Below are 14,036 nucleotides of genomic sequence, written 5' to 3'. Positions count from 1 at the left end.
GAAAGAGAGAACAAGAGAAAGGGGAGAAGGATTATCTGCTAATTATGGATTACCGTAATTGCTATTTCAGGATACGTTTCCGATTTTCCTACTTTTAGTTAAAATATAGATCTCCTAGTATAAATCCACCTTGTAATCTTTCATTTCTATAATAATTAGCTAAATATTACTAGTATTACGTGTAGTTTACACGTTTCTGGTTAACGTGCTATCACGAGTGCAAACGTCGTGTACTTATATGGTTACGTTATTCCTTGACTGTATGTCACATAGCAACACTACCAGTTGGCTGTTGTTAGACAATGACGTCAAGGAACATTTGTAGTGATACGTTGTCATCACGTGCACAACGCGCAACGCACTTCACAGCAGTGAGTAGGGCAGTTTGTGAAGGAGAAGTGCAGTGAGAATGCATTGTTTGTTGAAGGCACTGCACGTGGTCCGTTTGATAGGAGAAAGAGAGATGGAGATGGATGGCTTAGTTGAGGGCGGAGAGAGAAGTACGTGTTGGGCGGGTTTGTCTCTTGATTACACCGTAGCGCGTGACGTTGAAGAGTAAGCAAGGTTGTAGTTATTGCGGAAGGTGGAGTTATTGTCAGTGGACAGTTCTGTTTCGACCCCCGCGGTACCACGGTGTCAGAAGAGGAAGCACTAGGTTGACTATCTTTTCTGTATAGCAGCGAGATGTAATGAATTGTGGTACTACTCCCAGTGTCCCATCCGTGTCACCCTCTCCTTTGTTCCGGTCGTCCCCTCACTAGTTCGACGACTAGGCGATCAATACATCACTGAGTATCAACCAATTTTCCGTCCTGAGTGTCAGCCAAGGTTCGTTCTTCTTCTTCATCGCGAACTATGGCTCGCCGTATCCGTGGCTGTTTTCGGTTTTTGTGGTTCTTCCGTCCGGTTATGCTGTTTCCTGTTACTGTTGCTAGTTTTTCCCGAATCCCGCAAGCAATTTTCATATCTTTTCCACCAAAATTTGTCGAAAATGCACAATTGTATAATTTCTGCACTGCATCGCTGAGAAATGCATAATTTGTTCACAAGAATTATTGTTAACTTTTCCCTAAGTTTTATGAATTTTATCTCAAATTTTGATTTATAATTATAGTCTAAGTATTTGCCTATCGTATATGTGTTACTAGGCCTTACTCTCACTAAAATCTTACTTTTGTATAAAGATATATATAACTTTATATCCCAGAAAATATCCCCTGAAGGTCTTCAAAGGAGATAGTCATAGAATCAGTGAGAAAGCGGCAGTATTGTGAGTAGATAGAGAGAATTAGACGATGATACAGTAGTGCAAGTGCCTTCTCGAGGATGAAAAGTACGTGAGAGAATGTGTTTAATGCATATATTGTGAGAGTGTCCTCTCAGTTATAAATTTGAGGTTGCAAAAAGATAAAAAAATATTTCTTATTTAATTTTTAATTTTAAAGAGTGAGCGGGAAACTATCTACACTTTCACCATTTCCATTTTATCATTTGAAATGGAAGTGAATTAAGAGAGCGAGTTCTGTGAATGAAATACTAAGGAAAGACAAGTGTTGAAGTGACGGGTAGAAAATAGAAAGTGTGTTTTATTCCATTTTTAATTTACAGAAAGACAGGTGAGGCTGTGAGTCCTAAATCTACCGGTTGCATGAGGAGATTGCTAAAGAATTGACTGTCGATAGTTTAAATGATGTAAAGATAATTATATTAGAATTTATTTGACTTTTGTAAATCTACACAGTATCTATTCAATTGAAAGTCTTGCTTATTGTTCAGATATATGTCTTTGCGAAGAAAATTTTGTTACATGTATACATAAAATAATTTGATGAGGTAATCTTAATTGAATATGGTATGACTTTAATGGATGAAAAATCGATATGTTGAAGTCATATTGCGTACCGATTGAAAATATTTAAGATACTGTGTTCTTGTGCTTAGGATTTTATTTTATTTCTTCAATATGCAGTAATATTTTAAAGGATTCTCCTTGATAGTCTACCAAAATAACCTTTTCTTAAAATTCTGAGTAAAGTAATACATTTCTTCTCGTTATGGTATATTATCCTTAGTTTGGCATGGTGTATTATCCTTAGTTTGTACGAAATTCATTTTTCAGCTACCAGTTGCATCTTTCGATTTCTTTGTGAATTTTGCTAATTACCGTCTACGATGGCCCGTACCAAGCAAACTGCTCGTAAATCTACTGGAGGTTAGCTACTTTATTTGATGGAATTTCTTTCCACGAATGTTTAAGGTCTCTGAATTATTCAGAAAGATTTAGAAATAAATATTTGTGTTAAGAATTAGTTAATCCGTGAAATTAATTAATAAAACTTTGTTTCCAAATCTAAAATCAAGTTGAACCATTGTAGGTAAAGCTCCGCGTAAACAGCTGGCTACCAAAGCAGCACGTAAATCAGCTCCTTCCACTGGAGGCGTTAAGAAGCCTCATCGTTACCGTCCAGGTACTGTTGCGCTTCGTGAAATTCGTCGCTATCAGAAATCCACCGAGCTTCTGATCCGAAAACTTCCATTTCAACGTTTAGTGCGTGAAATCGCACAAGATTTCAAAACCGATCTACGTTTCCAGTCGGCTGCTATTGGCGCCCTACAGGTTTTTTTTTTTGCTATCTGTTTTTAGTTTCTAACATTTTTGATAAACACTTTGATTACGGGAGAAAGTCGCATGTTGTAATTTGAAAAATCAAAATATGGTACATATATCTGCTTGTCATAAGATCATTATCTAAAAAGTTCAAAATCAAAAACATGGTATTTAATTATTTAATCAAATAAATGATTTGAAAATGCACGACTTGACTTTTTTCTTCGTAAATTATAGAAAATTTCAGGATCTCCACTAAATTTCAATTTTTTGATTTCTTGTTTTGAAGATCCTAACTGGTCTTGTGCGAGCAGAATACTGCCACTGTTTTAGTGTTTAAGCAACTAACCTATTTTAGGAAGCCAGTGAAGCCTATTTGGTTGGTCTTTTCGAAGACACCAATCTGTGCGCAATTCATGCCAAGCGTGTTACCATCATGCCAAAGGACATTCAGCTGGCTCGTCGTATTCGTGGTGAACGCGCCTAAAGAAATTTTATTATGATCGTATATAATTTATCATTCACCACTACTCCAAAATGTGTTGTAACTTTTGATTTTTTTCATACTGCCTCAAATAGTTAAGCACAGTGTCCCTTTCTAACTGTAAAAAATCGTCCCAATTCTACAGTACTTTTCTTCTATATTACGAAAATACTAATATTTCTTTCTGAGGTAACCTAATTTGGTCGTTCATCATTTTTTTTGTAGAAATTACATTATCTTAAATCTTTATATTTCTTTCTTAAAGCACTCTGAGACCTGAGAAATATGTCCGATTTTTTTTTTTAAATATGTAATTGTGGAAGTAGCAAAACAATTTCTTTCTATTACTTTTTTTTATCGAGATCTCTTATCGTCATTCATAGATTCTTGAAAGTTTTGGTTTCATGCTATCACTAACGAGAAAGTAAAATGATTATATACTTTTGATCACATAAACATTTGGGAACCGATGATAATTGAAACGCGACGAAGTATTATTTTGAGAACAGGATGTTAGCATCCCTCATTTCATCTCACATTTTATTCGTAGTCGCCGATCATCACGTTTGCATGAATTCTTATAGTAAAGGAGTACAATATTTCTTCGTAACTTCAGTAATGTATTTAGAACTTGAATTTTTTATTTGGTAAAATGTTATGTTTCTGTATAAAAATGAGGTGATACTAGTAATTCGGATTTCAATTTTTCAAGTTCCTGCTGCTGTGATGTGTGATGACCTTTTGTGTGTATTTGAACTGGTAAAAAAAAAAAAACGAAAAAGTAACGAAGGCATACCTGTATGGATGAAAATTAGTCATTCTCACAGATTTTGTTAGCAGAGGGCAGAACAAAACAAAAGGTTTTTAGAACCTGAAAGATCTATCCTCTTAAGCTGGAATAAGTGAGTTAAGAATGTTACTGGTTTTTGAAACAAATACAGTATCTCAAACTCTTGGAGTTGTATATTTATGGAAGGATTTCGTGGAGCAAATATAAAATGAACCTGATAGGATGCGGGAGAATTAATAAAAGTTTGCTGGGATGAAGGCTTTTCACTACAGCTCTGCCTAGTAATCTAGTGAGTTTTGGTTCGTAATGCTATTTGCAAAACTGTTTTAGTTTTTCCTGTTTTTGTGTGATGTGATGGAGTTTTGACGTAATTTAAGTGAATGGGACCAGAGATTGTACTGTAATGTCTTTTAGCATCATTTTTCCTGTATTGGAATTAGTAATATAAATGAAAGTTTTAATGGATATAGAAAAATTTATACATTGGAATCTTAATGAAGTTTCATTTCAGTTTGATTAAACGATGTGGTGTTAACTTTAGCATTAAGGATTTATCATATTTTCACAGACACAATCAATGAGCCATTTCCCTGGAAATCTGTGGAAATGGCAATGGCCACTGGTGAAATGTTCGTGGAACTCTATATCTCATTATTTTTTCACTTCCGTTCTATTAACGAGTAGTTTGATTGGTGCTATTACTTATCTGTACACAACTTCTAGACGATCATCTCGTAATGCACTACGAACTCTTGCTAGTAAGTTCTATTAAGCCAGTCGTATTTAGACCAGTGCTAATTGATTCCTCGTTATCTCAAATCCTCATGATCTTTGTTGGTTTCATCACAAATTAATATATCGTCCCTTTTCATTTTTATCTTTTTTTCTTACTTTCAATGAAATTTGCGTTGAGTCGAATGATTTCAAATTAATTATATGTCGAGAAGGAATCCAGTAGTTTTTATTTATTTTTAGATAGTCGTGGGCACTGCGTTCCAGCAATGTTTAATTTGGGCAACACATGCTTTGCTAATTCATTGTTGCAGGGACTTGCCAGGTTATTCTTAATTTAAATATCTTTACTTATGAAATTAAGTGACATATTTTTTTTTATTTTTCTTAGGTAGTATCGTTGCTTTATTTATTTTTGGTTCAAATGGAACGGAAAAAAGTGGATTTTTATTCATTGCAGTTCAAAGGCTTTTTTTAAATGGATCCAGAGAATTGATACTAGTCTTGCTTATGGAGGTCATAAATTAGTGTTTTTGGATGCCTTAAAAAGAGTTGTTCAAGGTTTGATGTTTTATAAATTTAAATGCATACTAGAGGTTGCTTACTCCTTTATTTTGTTTTTTTTTTTTTTTGTGAGTTCTGAATATAGCATAATAATTTCTCATTTTGGAATATTTCCAAGTTAGAATATCTTAAGCTTGCCAAACCTTATTAATAATCTAAAATAGTTAGAACACATGACTTGTGACTAACATTGTTTTATATGTTAATGGCTCAGAATAAATAATTTATAAAAAATAAAATAAAATAAAAAAAAAGAAAATAAATTAGTTGAACTACCTTTACCCTTAAATTTAAAATTATGCTTGTGTAATCAACTGAAACTCTGACATAGTATTCCTCATTTGCAGAGTTAAATGACGCCACAAAGACGACATGCTCCGCTTCGGATGTAATTGATGCTTTACTGGCACACAGGTGGTCCATACCACCAAATACGGAACAGGTCTTTCGTATTCTTGAATATCTAGCTCTTTTTTTGTGATATCACGTTATTTGCATATGTTTTTATACTTTTTTTTATGAGCAAGGAATCTTTGTAATGTTCAGATGTGATTTACTAATCTTTCATTTAAGAACGAATGTATAATTTTATGCATCAGGATTTGCTAATTGAATTTTTCATATTTTTATAGGATTTATATGAATTATTTAATGTATTCGTTACAACGTGGGATGAGGAGTTGGCAGAACTGAGGTATAGTCGTGCATCACCGTTGCAGAAAATTATCGAAATCGTTAGTTTCACTTATTAGTATTTAGTGCCGATAATTTCTTGAAATCATATCATACTTGATGGGATTTATATAAATATTTTCTTAAATTAAATTATTCTCTTCCTCAACAATAACTGGATGAAAAAAGAACTGCTTCTGGTACCTAGTATTCACAAGGTACTTTTCATTTCCTAAGTGTCGAATATATTCTGGAAGACTTCAAACCATGGCATGAAAGTGAAGTTTTAGGAGCAGGAAAATAAAATGTCGTTGAATTCACCGATCATTGATAAGGAGATCTTAAGAAGCAACGTCAACATAACCCGCCGCAATGTCGGTGATGTGGAAGACAAGAAAATTCATGATAGTAATTATCTTAACAATACTAGTTTGAACTCCTCCAGTGATTTTCATCCTTTGCCACTTAATTCACTATCATTTGAACATGTGAAGGTTTGTTTTTGGTTTTTGTTTCCCCACTACATGAGTATAGTGGTAAGGTGTCATCTTAAGAACAAATAAACATTAACGTTAAAGTTTTCTTTCGTGCTTACCGATTCCGAACTGTGATTGAATTCCTATTTTATATACACATTTCTGATAATCAGTAAGTGACGTGTTCTTTCAGAGCACTGTGGCAGACGAGAAGCTATTAAAACCGCCATGCATGGGATTATTAGCTATTCAGTTACGTTGCTGTAAAGAGGATTGCCTTTATAAGGTATGTTAAAAGATTTCTATACGGTTTTATGTCGGAAGCTTTTTGTTTTCAACTCTTTCTACTTATATCGTTATATTGTTAACAATGATAAATTATATAATCTCTGAAGCTCAGTTCATCTGATTTAGAAAATCCGCGAAGAAAAATTTTGTGTTTTGTCACTTTCGCTTCCGAAATCACCCACACCGGTAAGTAATTTGTTTATTATAAACCATATACTCAATATGACTTATATTGAGCTTCGTGCGTTTAATGATATTTATTGTTACTTAACTTTAGAAAATGGTGTTCAATTACGACTTTTAGAAAGAAGTGATAAGAATTTCACACAAATATACCGTTGTGATTTACAGAAAAGTATAAAGTATGAAGAACAGGAAAAGTACGTTTTTAGTTCATAAGCTTGAGTATCAAGAAAGGAACCGATTTTCAATTAGCTAAATGAGAAGAAAAATGATCTTTTCAGCTGCTAACATTTTCGAGATTATTGGAAAGATATTTTGCCACTGAATACATCCAAGGAGCATCATGTGATCGATGTTTAGAAAGGAAGCAGGATCGATCTGGTGGCCTAATGAGGAAACAAGGATTTTGTAAAGTAATTTTCATATTTTTTTGTGGTTACTACATTTCATGAATTCTCCACCATAATAATATACCGAATTTTTTTTCTTGGATAGTGCATGTGGCAGTACGAGATTTTCTGCCCTATATCATTTTGTCATTTTTGCTGCAAATTTTCTGTCCTATATCATTTTGTCATTTTTGCTGCAAATTTTCTGTCCTATATCATTTTGTCATTTTTGCATTTTTTTTTTTGCTATAGGTTTTTAAATAAAAGATGATTTTCTCCTGTAATTTAATACTTCATTTTACAGTTGCCGTCTTTATTGATATTTCGTATCGAGCGAGTTGGATTTTCTCCTGATGGATACATTTTCAAACGTACTGAACGTTTTTTATTTCCTGAATTCATTGATGTTCGAGAATATTGCTTCTTCAGTGAACAAGTTTGATTTTTAATAATTTCAATAGATAAGTAAATTTATTCAACTTCCGTACGTAGCTTCTTCAAAGGACTATGATGCGCTTAACGCAACATTTGTAAATTATTTTTCTTACTCCATTTTTGAAATTTAACAGATTCTTTTGTTATACGAATTTTGCACTTTTTCATCTCTATTTTACCCTCATTACTTCAAAGTTTGCATTTTTCCTTTTTAACAAGAAACTGATCTGTTTTGATTTTAGAGCAATCCAAAGCAAACGAAAGACTCGTTATCAAATTCCAGTTTTCGAGTTTTGGGAGGTTCGGCTTTAAATGCGTCATCTTCTATTCCAAAAGTCGAACAACAATGGCAGCAGGCTACACAGCTGTCTTTAGTTAGGTGAGTCAATGATTTCTAGCTGAGTTTTTCGTTAAGCCTATGTCAGTTTATATTATACTTTTCAGCAATGGGACGAATCTCAGTGAATACGATAGTATGTTCAAATACAAGTACCAGTTGCGTGCTGTTTCTGTACATATTGGACAAGCTCAGTCAGGTCATTTTATTACCTATCGTCGAGGAATTGGCGTTCAAAATCGATCTACTTGGTATAAAACCAGTGACACAGAGGTAAATTTAATGTAGAAAGAACATGAAATATCCAAATATATATATATATATATATATATAGAATTAATAAAAAAAAATATTTTTATACAGCAAAAGGAAATAACCTTATTTGAAATTCAGGTTACGCCAGTATCGTTCGCACAAGTGGTATCATCAGAAGCATACATGCTCTTCTATGACAGAGCTCTTGCTACATTAAATTAAACATAAAGAAATCCAGAAAAAGATGAAACGTTCATCTTGTTTTATTTTAAAATGGGAAACACACCTCTGAACAGGAACAAACTTTATGCTGTTTCTTTTAACTTTTTGTTGTATGTTGTACTGGATCAAATCCTGTTAGCTTACTTTTAATCGGATTTTAATGTTCAGCACTTGTGTTTTGAATTATTTTGTTTTACTTTTGTATATTGTTGAGAAACGGGTTGCTGTTTGAGTAAATTATATTTTCTTATTGATCTGATGCTCAAATATTTTTAAAAATGATCTTTTCTATGTGTATGGAGGAGACCATCCAAAACTGCGCTTTCGTATCTTATAGCTGACTGAAATTGTATTTTGCTGAACCTATCATTGCTTTAAACGGTAAAGTTGAGATATGTGCTTTTCTGAACGATAGTTGTTATGTTTGACGCATATACATTCTTTTTGTTTTATTTGTTTGAATTGTTGTGTTCATTTTCATTCGTCGCAAATTTTTGATCTAGTACTGTGAATTTTTACAAATTGTGACACTCCTGGCTGCTGATTTTTCTTATGCAAAGAGATTGCTTTGTTATAACTAATGTGAAAAAACTAACTCTATATACATTTTTTTACTCATTAATTGCAAATAAAACATATCCGTACTATTTGCTATGGACTGAATAACTGGTGGAATTTTTACACGCTTTAAAAGGCACTATCATGCTTTGAAAATGGACATCTCTCAGGGGATGAAACAACGCAACTTTATAAATTAACGGATATTAGCAGCTTTGACCTTGAGCATCACGTTCGCGAGTGGGACGACACTTGGGATAATTTTGGAAGTTAGGGGGACGGAGTAGGAGTGGGGGGAGGGGGGATTGAAGATTTCTACATTTGGACATCGATGCATGCCAGACTGTCCAGTTTATGACAACTGCGCTCGGTAAACAGTTCTAGTCGATTTCATTTCATTCTTTTATTGGTTAATTATTTTATTAATTTTCCTAAATTTTTCTGGTTAAAATTAGTTTTTTTTTTTGATTAATTGTTTTTAGTAAATGTATACGCAGTTTAAGGTAACTGGGATACTAATGGATGATAAGTTACCTGAGGATTTTGATGTGATTATTTTGGGCACTGGACTTCCGGAATGTATGATTGCGGCGGCTTGCGCCCGTTCTGGTCTTAGTGTATTGCAGTTGGATAGGTAAGTGTAAAAGCTGGTTATGGTTCCATTTTTTCGTATTTGTTACGATGGAAAGTTTCCGAACAAAAAATGACATAGAATTGTTTTTATGTAAGGAACGATTATTACGGTGATTTGTGGTCCTCATTCAATTTACGAACAATCCAGAATTGGATAACGAGAGATAACAAGAATAATAATGAAGCTGAAATTAATTCTGAATCTTTTCTGCGTGATGGTGAAGAATTTTTACCAGTTACATATCGTTCTTTTGTTAAGAATGTCCATCAACATTTTTTCCACGAGTTAGTCTTCCACAATGATTTCTTTTTTGGTTCTGTTTGTTGTTACTTGAAGATGGGAAATACATTGTGTTGTGTTTAGTTTGGAATGCAGTTATATATATATATATATGTATGTTTTTGAGTTCCAGCAATATTTCAAATGTTGAGGGATTGGATGCTGCTGGAATAGCTTCACATGTGCAGGATATCAATCCTCAATGGCGAAAATTTAGTTTGGATCTTTTACCTAAGGTTTTTCATCATTAGATTGTTAACTTTTTGATTTTTTGGTCATAAGAGAGTGTTTTTTCTCATATGAATAGAAATTTTTTTTTTTTGATTAGTGACCTTGATCGAATGCCATGTTTAAATTATATCTGTTTGATTGCTTTTCACGTTAACTGTTACTGACTGATGAGATCAGAAACTTCTGAATCTAATTATCGCTATTTATTTGTCTCTAAATTAAAAGAAAAAACCGAACAATTGTTTAGCTGTTTGACGGCACGTCATATTTCAGGTATTATTAAGTAGAGGTGATATGGTAAAATTGCTGTGTGATTCTGGTGTTGCCAAATATTGCGAATTCAAGTGTGTTGATCGACTTTTGAGCCATATATCAAATAAAGGCTCAAATCGACTTGAAGTTGTTCCGTGTTCACGAGGCGAAATATTCCGAAGTGATGCTATTTCGTTGGTTTCGTATTATTTATTTTCTAGATTTCTTAATTAGGTTATTTGGATCTGCTCTGCTTCGAAAATAATTTTCAAATCTTGACATCATTTTCACTTGTCGGGTTTCCATGAAATGTAGGAATCTGCTTTTATAATAATAGTGATTCTATATTGCGTTACGGTTACTGTTACGAAGAAATAAACTGGTCAGTTATATCTTTCTTACTCAAAATCACATCGAAATTCACTGTATTATCACTGGATTTTTTTTCTTGAAAAAGAGATTACCCATTTAAAAAAGAAAAAAGATATTGGGTTTATGTTCAGAGTGCAAGATAAACGACGAGTGATGAGATTTCTCCAGAAATGCATTGAATGGAGGAGAAATCCTAATGAAAATGACAGTTGGAAAGGTAACTAATCTCGAGTACTCTCAGGGGAAATTAAGTGTTGAAGAAAACAAAGCATCACTGCCTTGATGTTATTTTTAAGAATTAATATTTCAGTGCAATGTCAAACATTGTGATATTTTAAATGTTATGTATTAATGAAGTTGCATTTTTTTCAAGAATATGCTGAAAAACCGTTTGATACTTTCGTGGAATCTATTGGTATCGTAGGTCAAGCGAAGAGTATACTTACTGACACTCTAGCAATCCTTCATCCATCATCTAAAACTAAAGAGATAAGTTGTCTATGTTTGCAAGTTTTGTGTTGAAAACAATTCCTATGCAAATTTTGCCAACTTGCTTTTTGAATGAGATTGATTTTTAAATCGCTAAAAACATTTTATGTTTTGAATCAAAAATCTTTTTTGCTTTTTGTGTTGTTCGTTTCCGTGCACATCATATGGCAAAATTACTAAAATTACTAAACTCGCCCAAATATGACCACTTGTAATTGGTCGTAAATTATCAAAAAATATAAGGCCTGGAAGCAATATGGCAGTTTATGGAATCTGTTGGACGCTTTGGTGATTCGCCATTTTTGTGGACACTATATGGTAGTGGAGAATTACCCCAGTGTTTTGCCCGACTGTGCGCTGTTTTTGGTGGAATTTATTGTCTGAATCGTTCGGTTGATGGCTTTATCGTCGCTAATGGAAGGTTTTTTTTTTTTTTCAAAGAAAAGTTTTCATTTATTTTTTTTTAAAAAAAGTAATATTTTCAATAACATTTTGATCTTTTTAAAGAATTTTAATACTTTTAGATTTTAAAAAAAAATTAATGAAAATTTATTGGTTTTAAGATTGTAATACGAATAACTTTTAGGATAGTAGCGGTAATAACACAAGGTCAACGCATAAAATGTAATCACGTAATAGCAAATGAAGCATACGTACCTCAGCAGTACATAAGCACCTCGTTGCGAACGCAGCTGAATCGAGTCATTTTGATAACAGACCGTTCTATTCTACCAGACCTCGAAAAAGAACATGTAATTCATCATTTTTTGAGGAATCATTTCCTTTTTTCAAGTTAGTCAGTTAGCAAGATACACTTGGCGGTGCTAATATTACGACCAAACCTTATATTTGTTTGATTTCCACTATTATCACGTCATTCTTTTCAGATCAGTGTATTAAATCTCTCCAATTTAGGAAGTAATATATTTGCTTATTTACTGGAAACCGGATATGAAGGATGTGTTGCACCAAAAGGAAAATGTTAGTATTAGAGTCATTTTTAACTGTAAAAAATTTGATCCTATAAGTGACAAACATTTACCACTTGTGTAATCATAGTCTTTTTTCGTGCAGTTATGGCAATTTTACCGATTTCTGAATCCTTTTTAATTAATCATCTAATATAACACTGGCTTATTTTGTTATCTCAACTACCAAAGAATATTTGATGTTAAGCACAGTAATTTGATTATCTCATAGAAGGTTAAGTAATTTTATCACTTTTTTTTGTAACTATCCGTTTGTCTTTGATAACAAAATTTGGAGTGCTAATGTTGCATAACGGAAGCTGTATTTTCATTAACCTAAAACTTCACTGTTCTGTTTAGTGAAAATTCGAGTACGATTCAAGTTTACATAATTAAAAGACACAAAAACTCTTTTAGATGTAACTCATATAACAGCACGAAGTGATAGCGCTGCGAGCATTATTTTAAATCCTATAATTGATGTATTTTTCAATATGACGACGAATGGTAACTGTAATTTTCTTATTTGCATTAATTTTTCCTTCCATTTTTTCGTGAATTTGTGATTTGTCCAGTCTATTTAAATCTAATGAACCATTAAATTTACTAATGTTAGTAGCAGATAACTGCACTGTAATGGAAAGTTTCGAAGCACCTTTTATGTTTAGAATTAAGCTCAAATAATCTCTTGTATTGCTATTTAATGATAACAGACTGAATTAAAATAATTATGTTAAAAAAATACTTATTTGTAGATTTGAAGAAATTGCCTATTTCTAATTAGATATCAAGAACACTGAAACATTGATAAAACAACTTTTACAGAAGAAATGAAACCTCGAATCTTGTGGTCTCTTTACTTTGATTTAGTTTTACCATCCATAGTTTCCCATACCTTGCCAATAAATATGCGAATTGTTCCAAGTATTGACGAACATTTAAATTATGCCCAAATCATTTGCGAGGTAATTTTCTTCTTTGTTTATCAATACCAATTGTATTTTATATCCTTTCTGGTGATTTTTTTTTCTTTTTTTTCAGATTAAAAAAATATTTCATATGTTCATTTTTAAGTGTATCTACTTGATATTTATATTTTCGTATAAATTGTTGAAAATTCATTTTCAGCGCTAACATTATTAATGATTTGTCTTTTTCAGGTAAGGAAAATTTTTGAAGAGCTATGGCCAGATCGTGATTTTTTGCCACCCTCATTGATTGAAGAGGAAAGCGAAGAAAGCGACGTTAATTTAGCAAATATTGAGAGGAAGCAGAAAGTTATAGAAAATGTAGTTGAACGAAATGACATAAATAGCGATTTGGCTTCATAATGATATGCTTTTTGTTGAAGGATACCGAAGAACCTTTTCTTTTCTTTTTTGGCGAACAAATTTTAATAAATTTTGTCCAATAAATCTTACAGTTATTTTTGGAGAATTATATAGAAAAGGTATATTTAGGGCGCCCTTTGAGTAAACTGGTTTCTCTTTGATTACAAAGAGATGGGGAATTTTCTTTCTTCTTTTGATTGATTCTCTTTATTTATTTTTGTGTTGCAAGCAATGAGTTCATCATTTTGTCACTGAAACTTAAAATAATGCATTTGTAAATATGGTGTTAAAGTTGTAATTACACTGATACACTGTGACTGTTACACTGAACAAAATTTCTTCACTGCATAACATTTTAATATGACAACATTGTTGTTTAGTTGAGCTTTGACACCACATAAATACATGAAATTTTTAGACTATTTAGTAAATAAAGCATTGGAATTTAACGGGGAAGAAATGAATTGCTTTCGCTTCTTTTACTTTG

General features: G+C 32.6%; 4 protein-coding genes across 4 annotated transcripts; 3 read left to right on the top strand and 1 right to left on the bottom strand.

The window, feature by feature from the left end:
• Positions 1-785: 785 nt before the first annotated feature.
• Positions 786-965, bottom strand: Bm9720 (Uncharacterized protein; the record flags this gene model as incomplete). The annotated part of the gene is made up of 1 exon (XM_001897380.1): positions 786-965. The coding sequence occupies one exon, from the start codon at positions 963-965 to the stop codon at positions 786-788; it is 180 nt and encodes a 59-aa protein (XP_001897415.1).
• Positions 966-2,172: 1,207 nt separating this feature from the next.
• Bm4536 (Histone H3.3, putative) lies at positions 2,173-3,095 on the top strand (the record flags this gene model as incomplete). Its single annotated transcript, XM_001897381.2, has 3 exons — positions 2,173-2,212; positions 2,376-2,617; positions 2,967-3,095. 3 exons carry the CDS (start codon positions 2,173-2,175, stop codon positions 3,093-3,095), a joined length of 411 nt encoding a protein of 136 aa, XP_001897416.1.
• A 1,364-nt stretch (positions 3,096-4,459) lies between these two features.
• Bm9719 (Ubiquitin carboxyl-terminal hydrolase family protein) lies at positions 4,460-8,435 on the top strand (the record flags this gene model as incomplete). Its single annotated transcript, XM_001897382.2, has 13 exons — positions 4,460-4,640; positions 4,858-4,939; positions 5,075-5,175; positions 5,526-5,620; positions 5,811-5,912; positions 6,141-6,344; positions 6,520-6,612; positions 6,741-6,800; positions 7,079-7,210; positions 7,491-7,622; positions 7,864-8,000; positions 8,066-8,231; positions 8,352-8,435. 13 exons carry the CDS (start codon positions 4,460-4,462, stop codon positions 8,433-8,435), a joined length of 1,569 nt encoding a protein of 522 aa, XP_001897417.1.
• A 1,043-nt stretch (positions 8,436-9,478) lies between these two features.
• Bma-rep-1 (GDP dissociation inhibitor family protein) lies at positions 9,479-13,549 on the top strand (the record flags this gene model as incomplete). The annotated part of the gene is made up of 12 exons (XM_001897383.2): positions 9,479-9,627; positions 9,723-9,911; positions 10,040-10,142; positions 10,411-10,583; positions 10,893-10,978; positions 11,135-11,263; positions 11,494-11,671; positions 11,837-12,002; positions 12,138-12,231; positions 12,636-12,725; positions 13,044-13,183; positions 13,379-13,549. 12 exons carry the CDS (start codon positions 9,479-9,481, stop codon positions 13,547-13,549), a joined length of 1,668 nt encoding a protein of 555 aa, XP_001897418.2.
• Positions 13,550-14,036: the final 487 nt, after the last annotated feature.

This window comes from Brugia malayi (genome assembly GCF_000002995.4).
Source record: "Brugia malayi strain FR3 genome assembly, contig: Bm_v4_Chr1_scaffold_001, whole genome shotgun sequence".
Lineage (NCBI taxonomy): Eukaryota > Metazoa > Nematoda > Chromadorea > Rhabditida > Onchocercidae > Brugia > Brugia malayi.
Note: the sequence above shows the minus strand (reverse complement) of the source record. Positions and strands in the feature narration are given on the sequence as shown.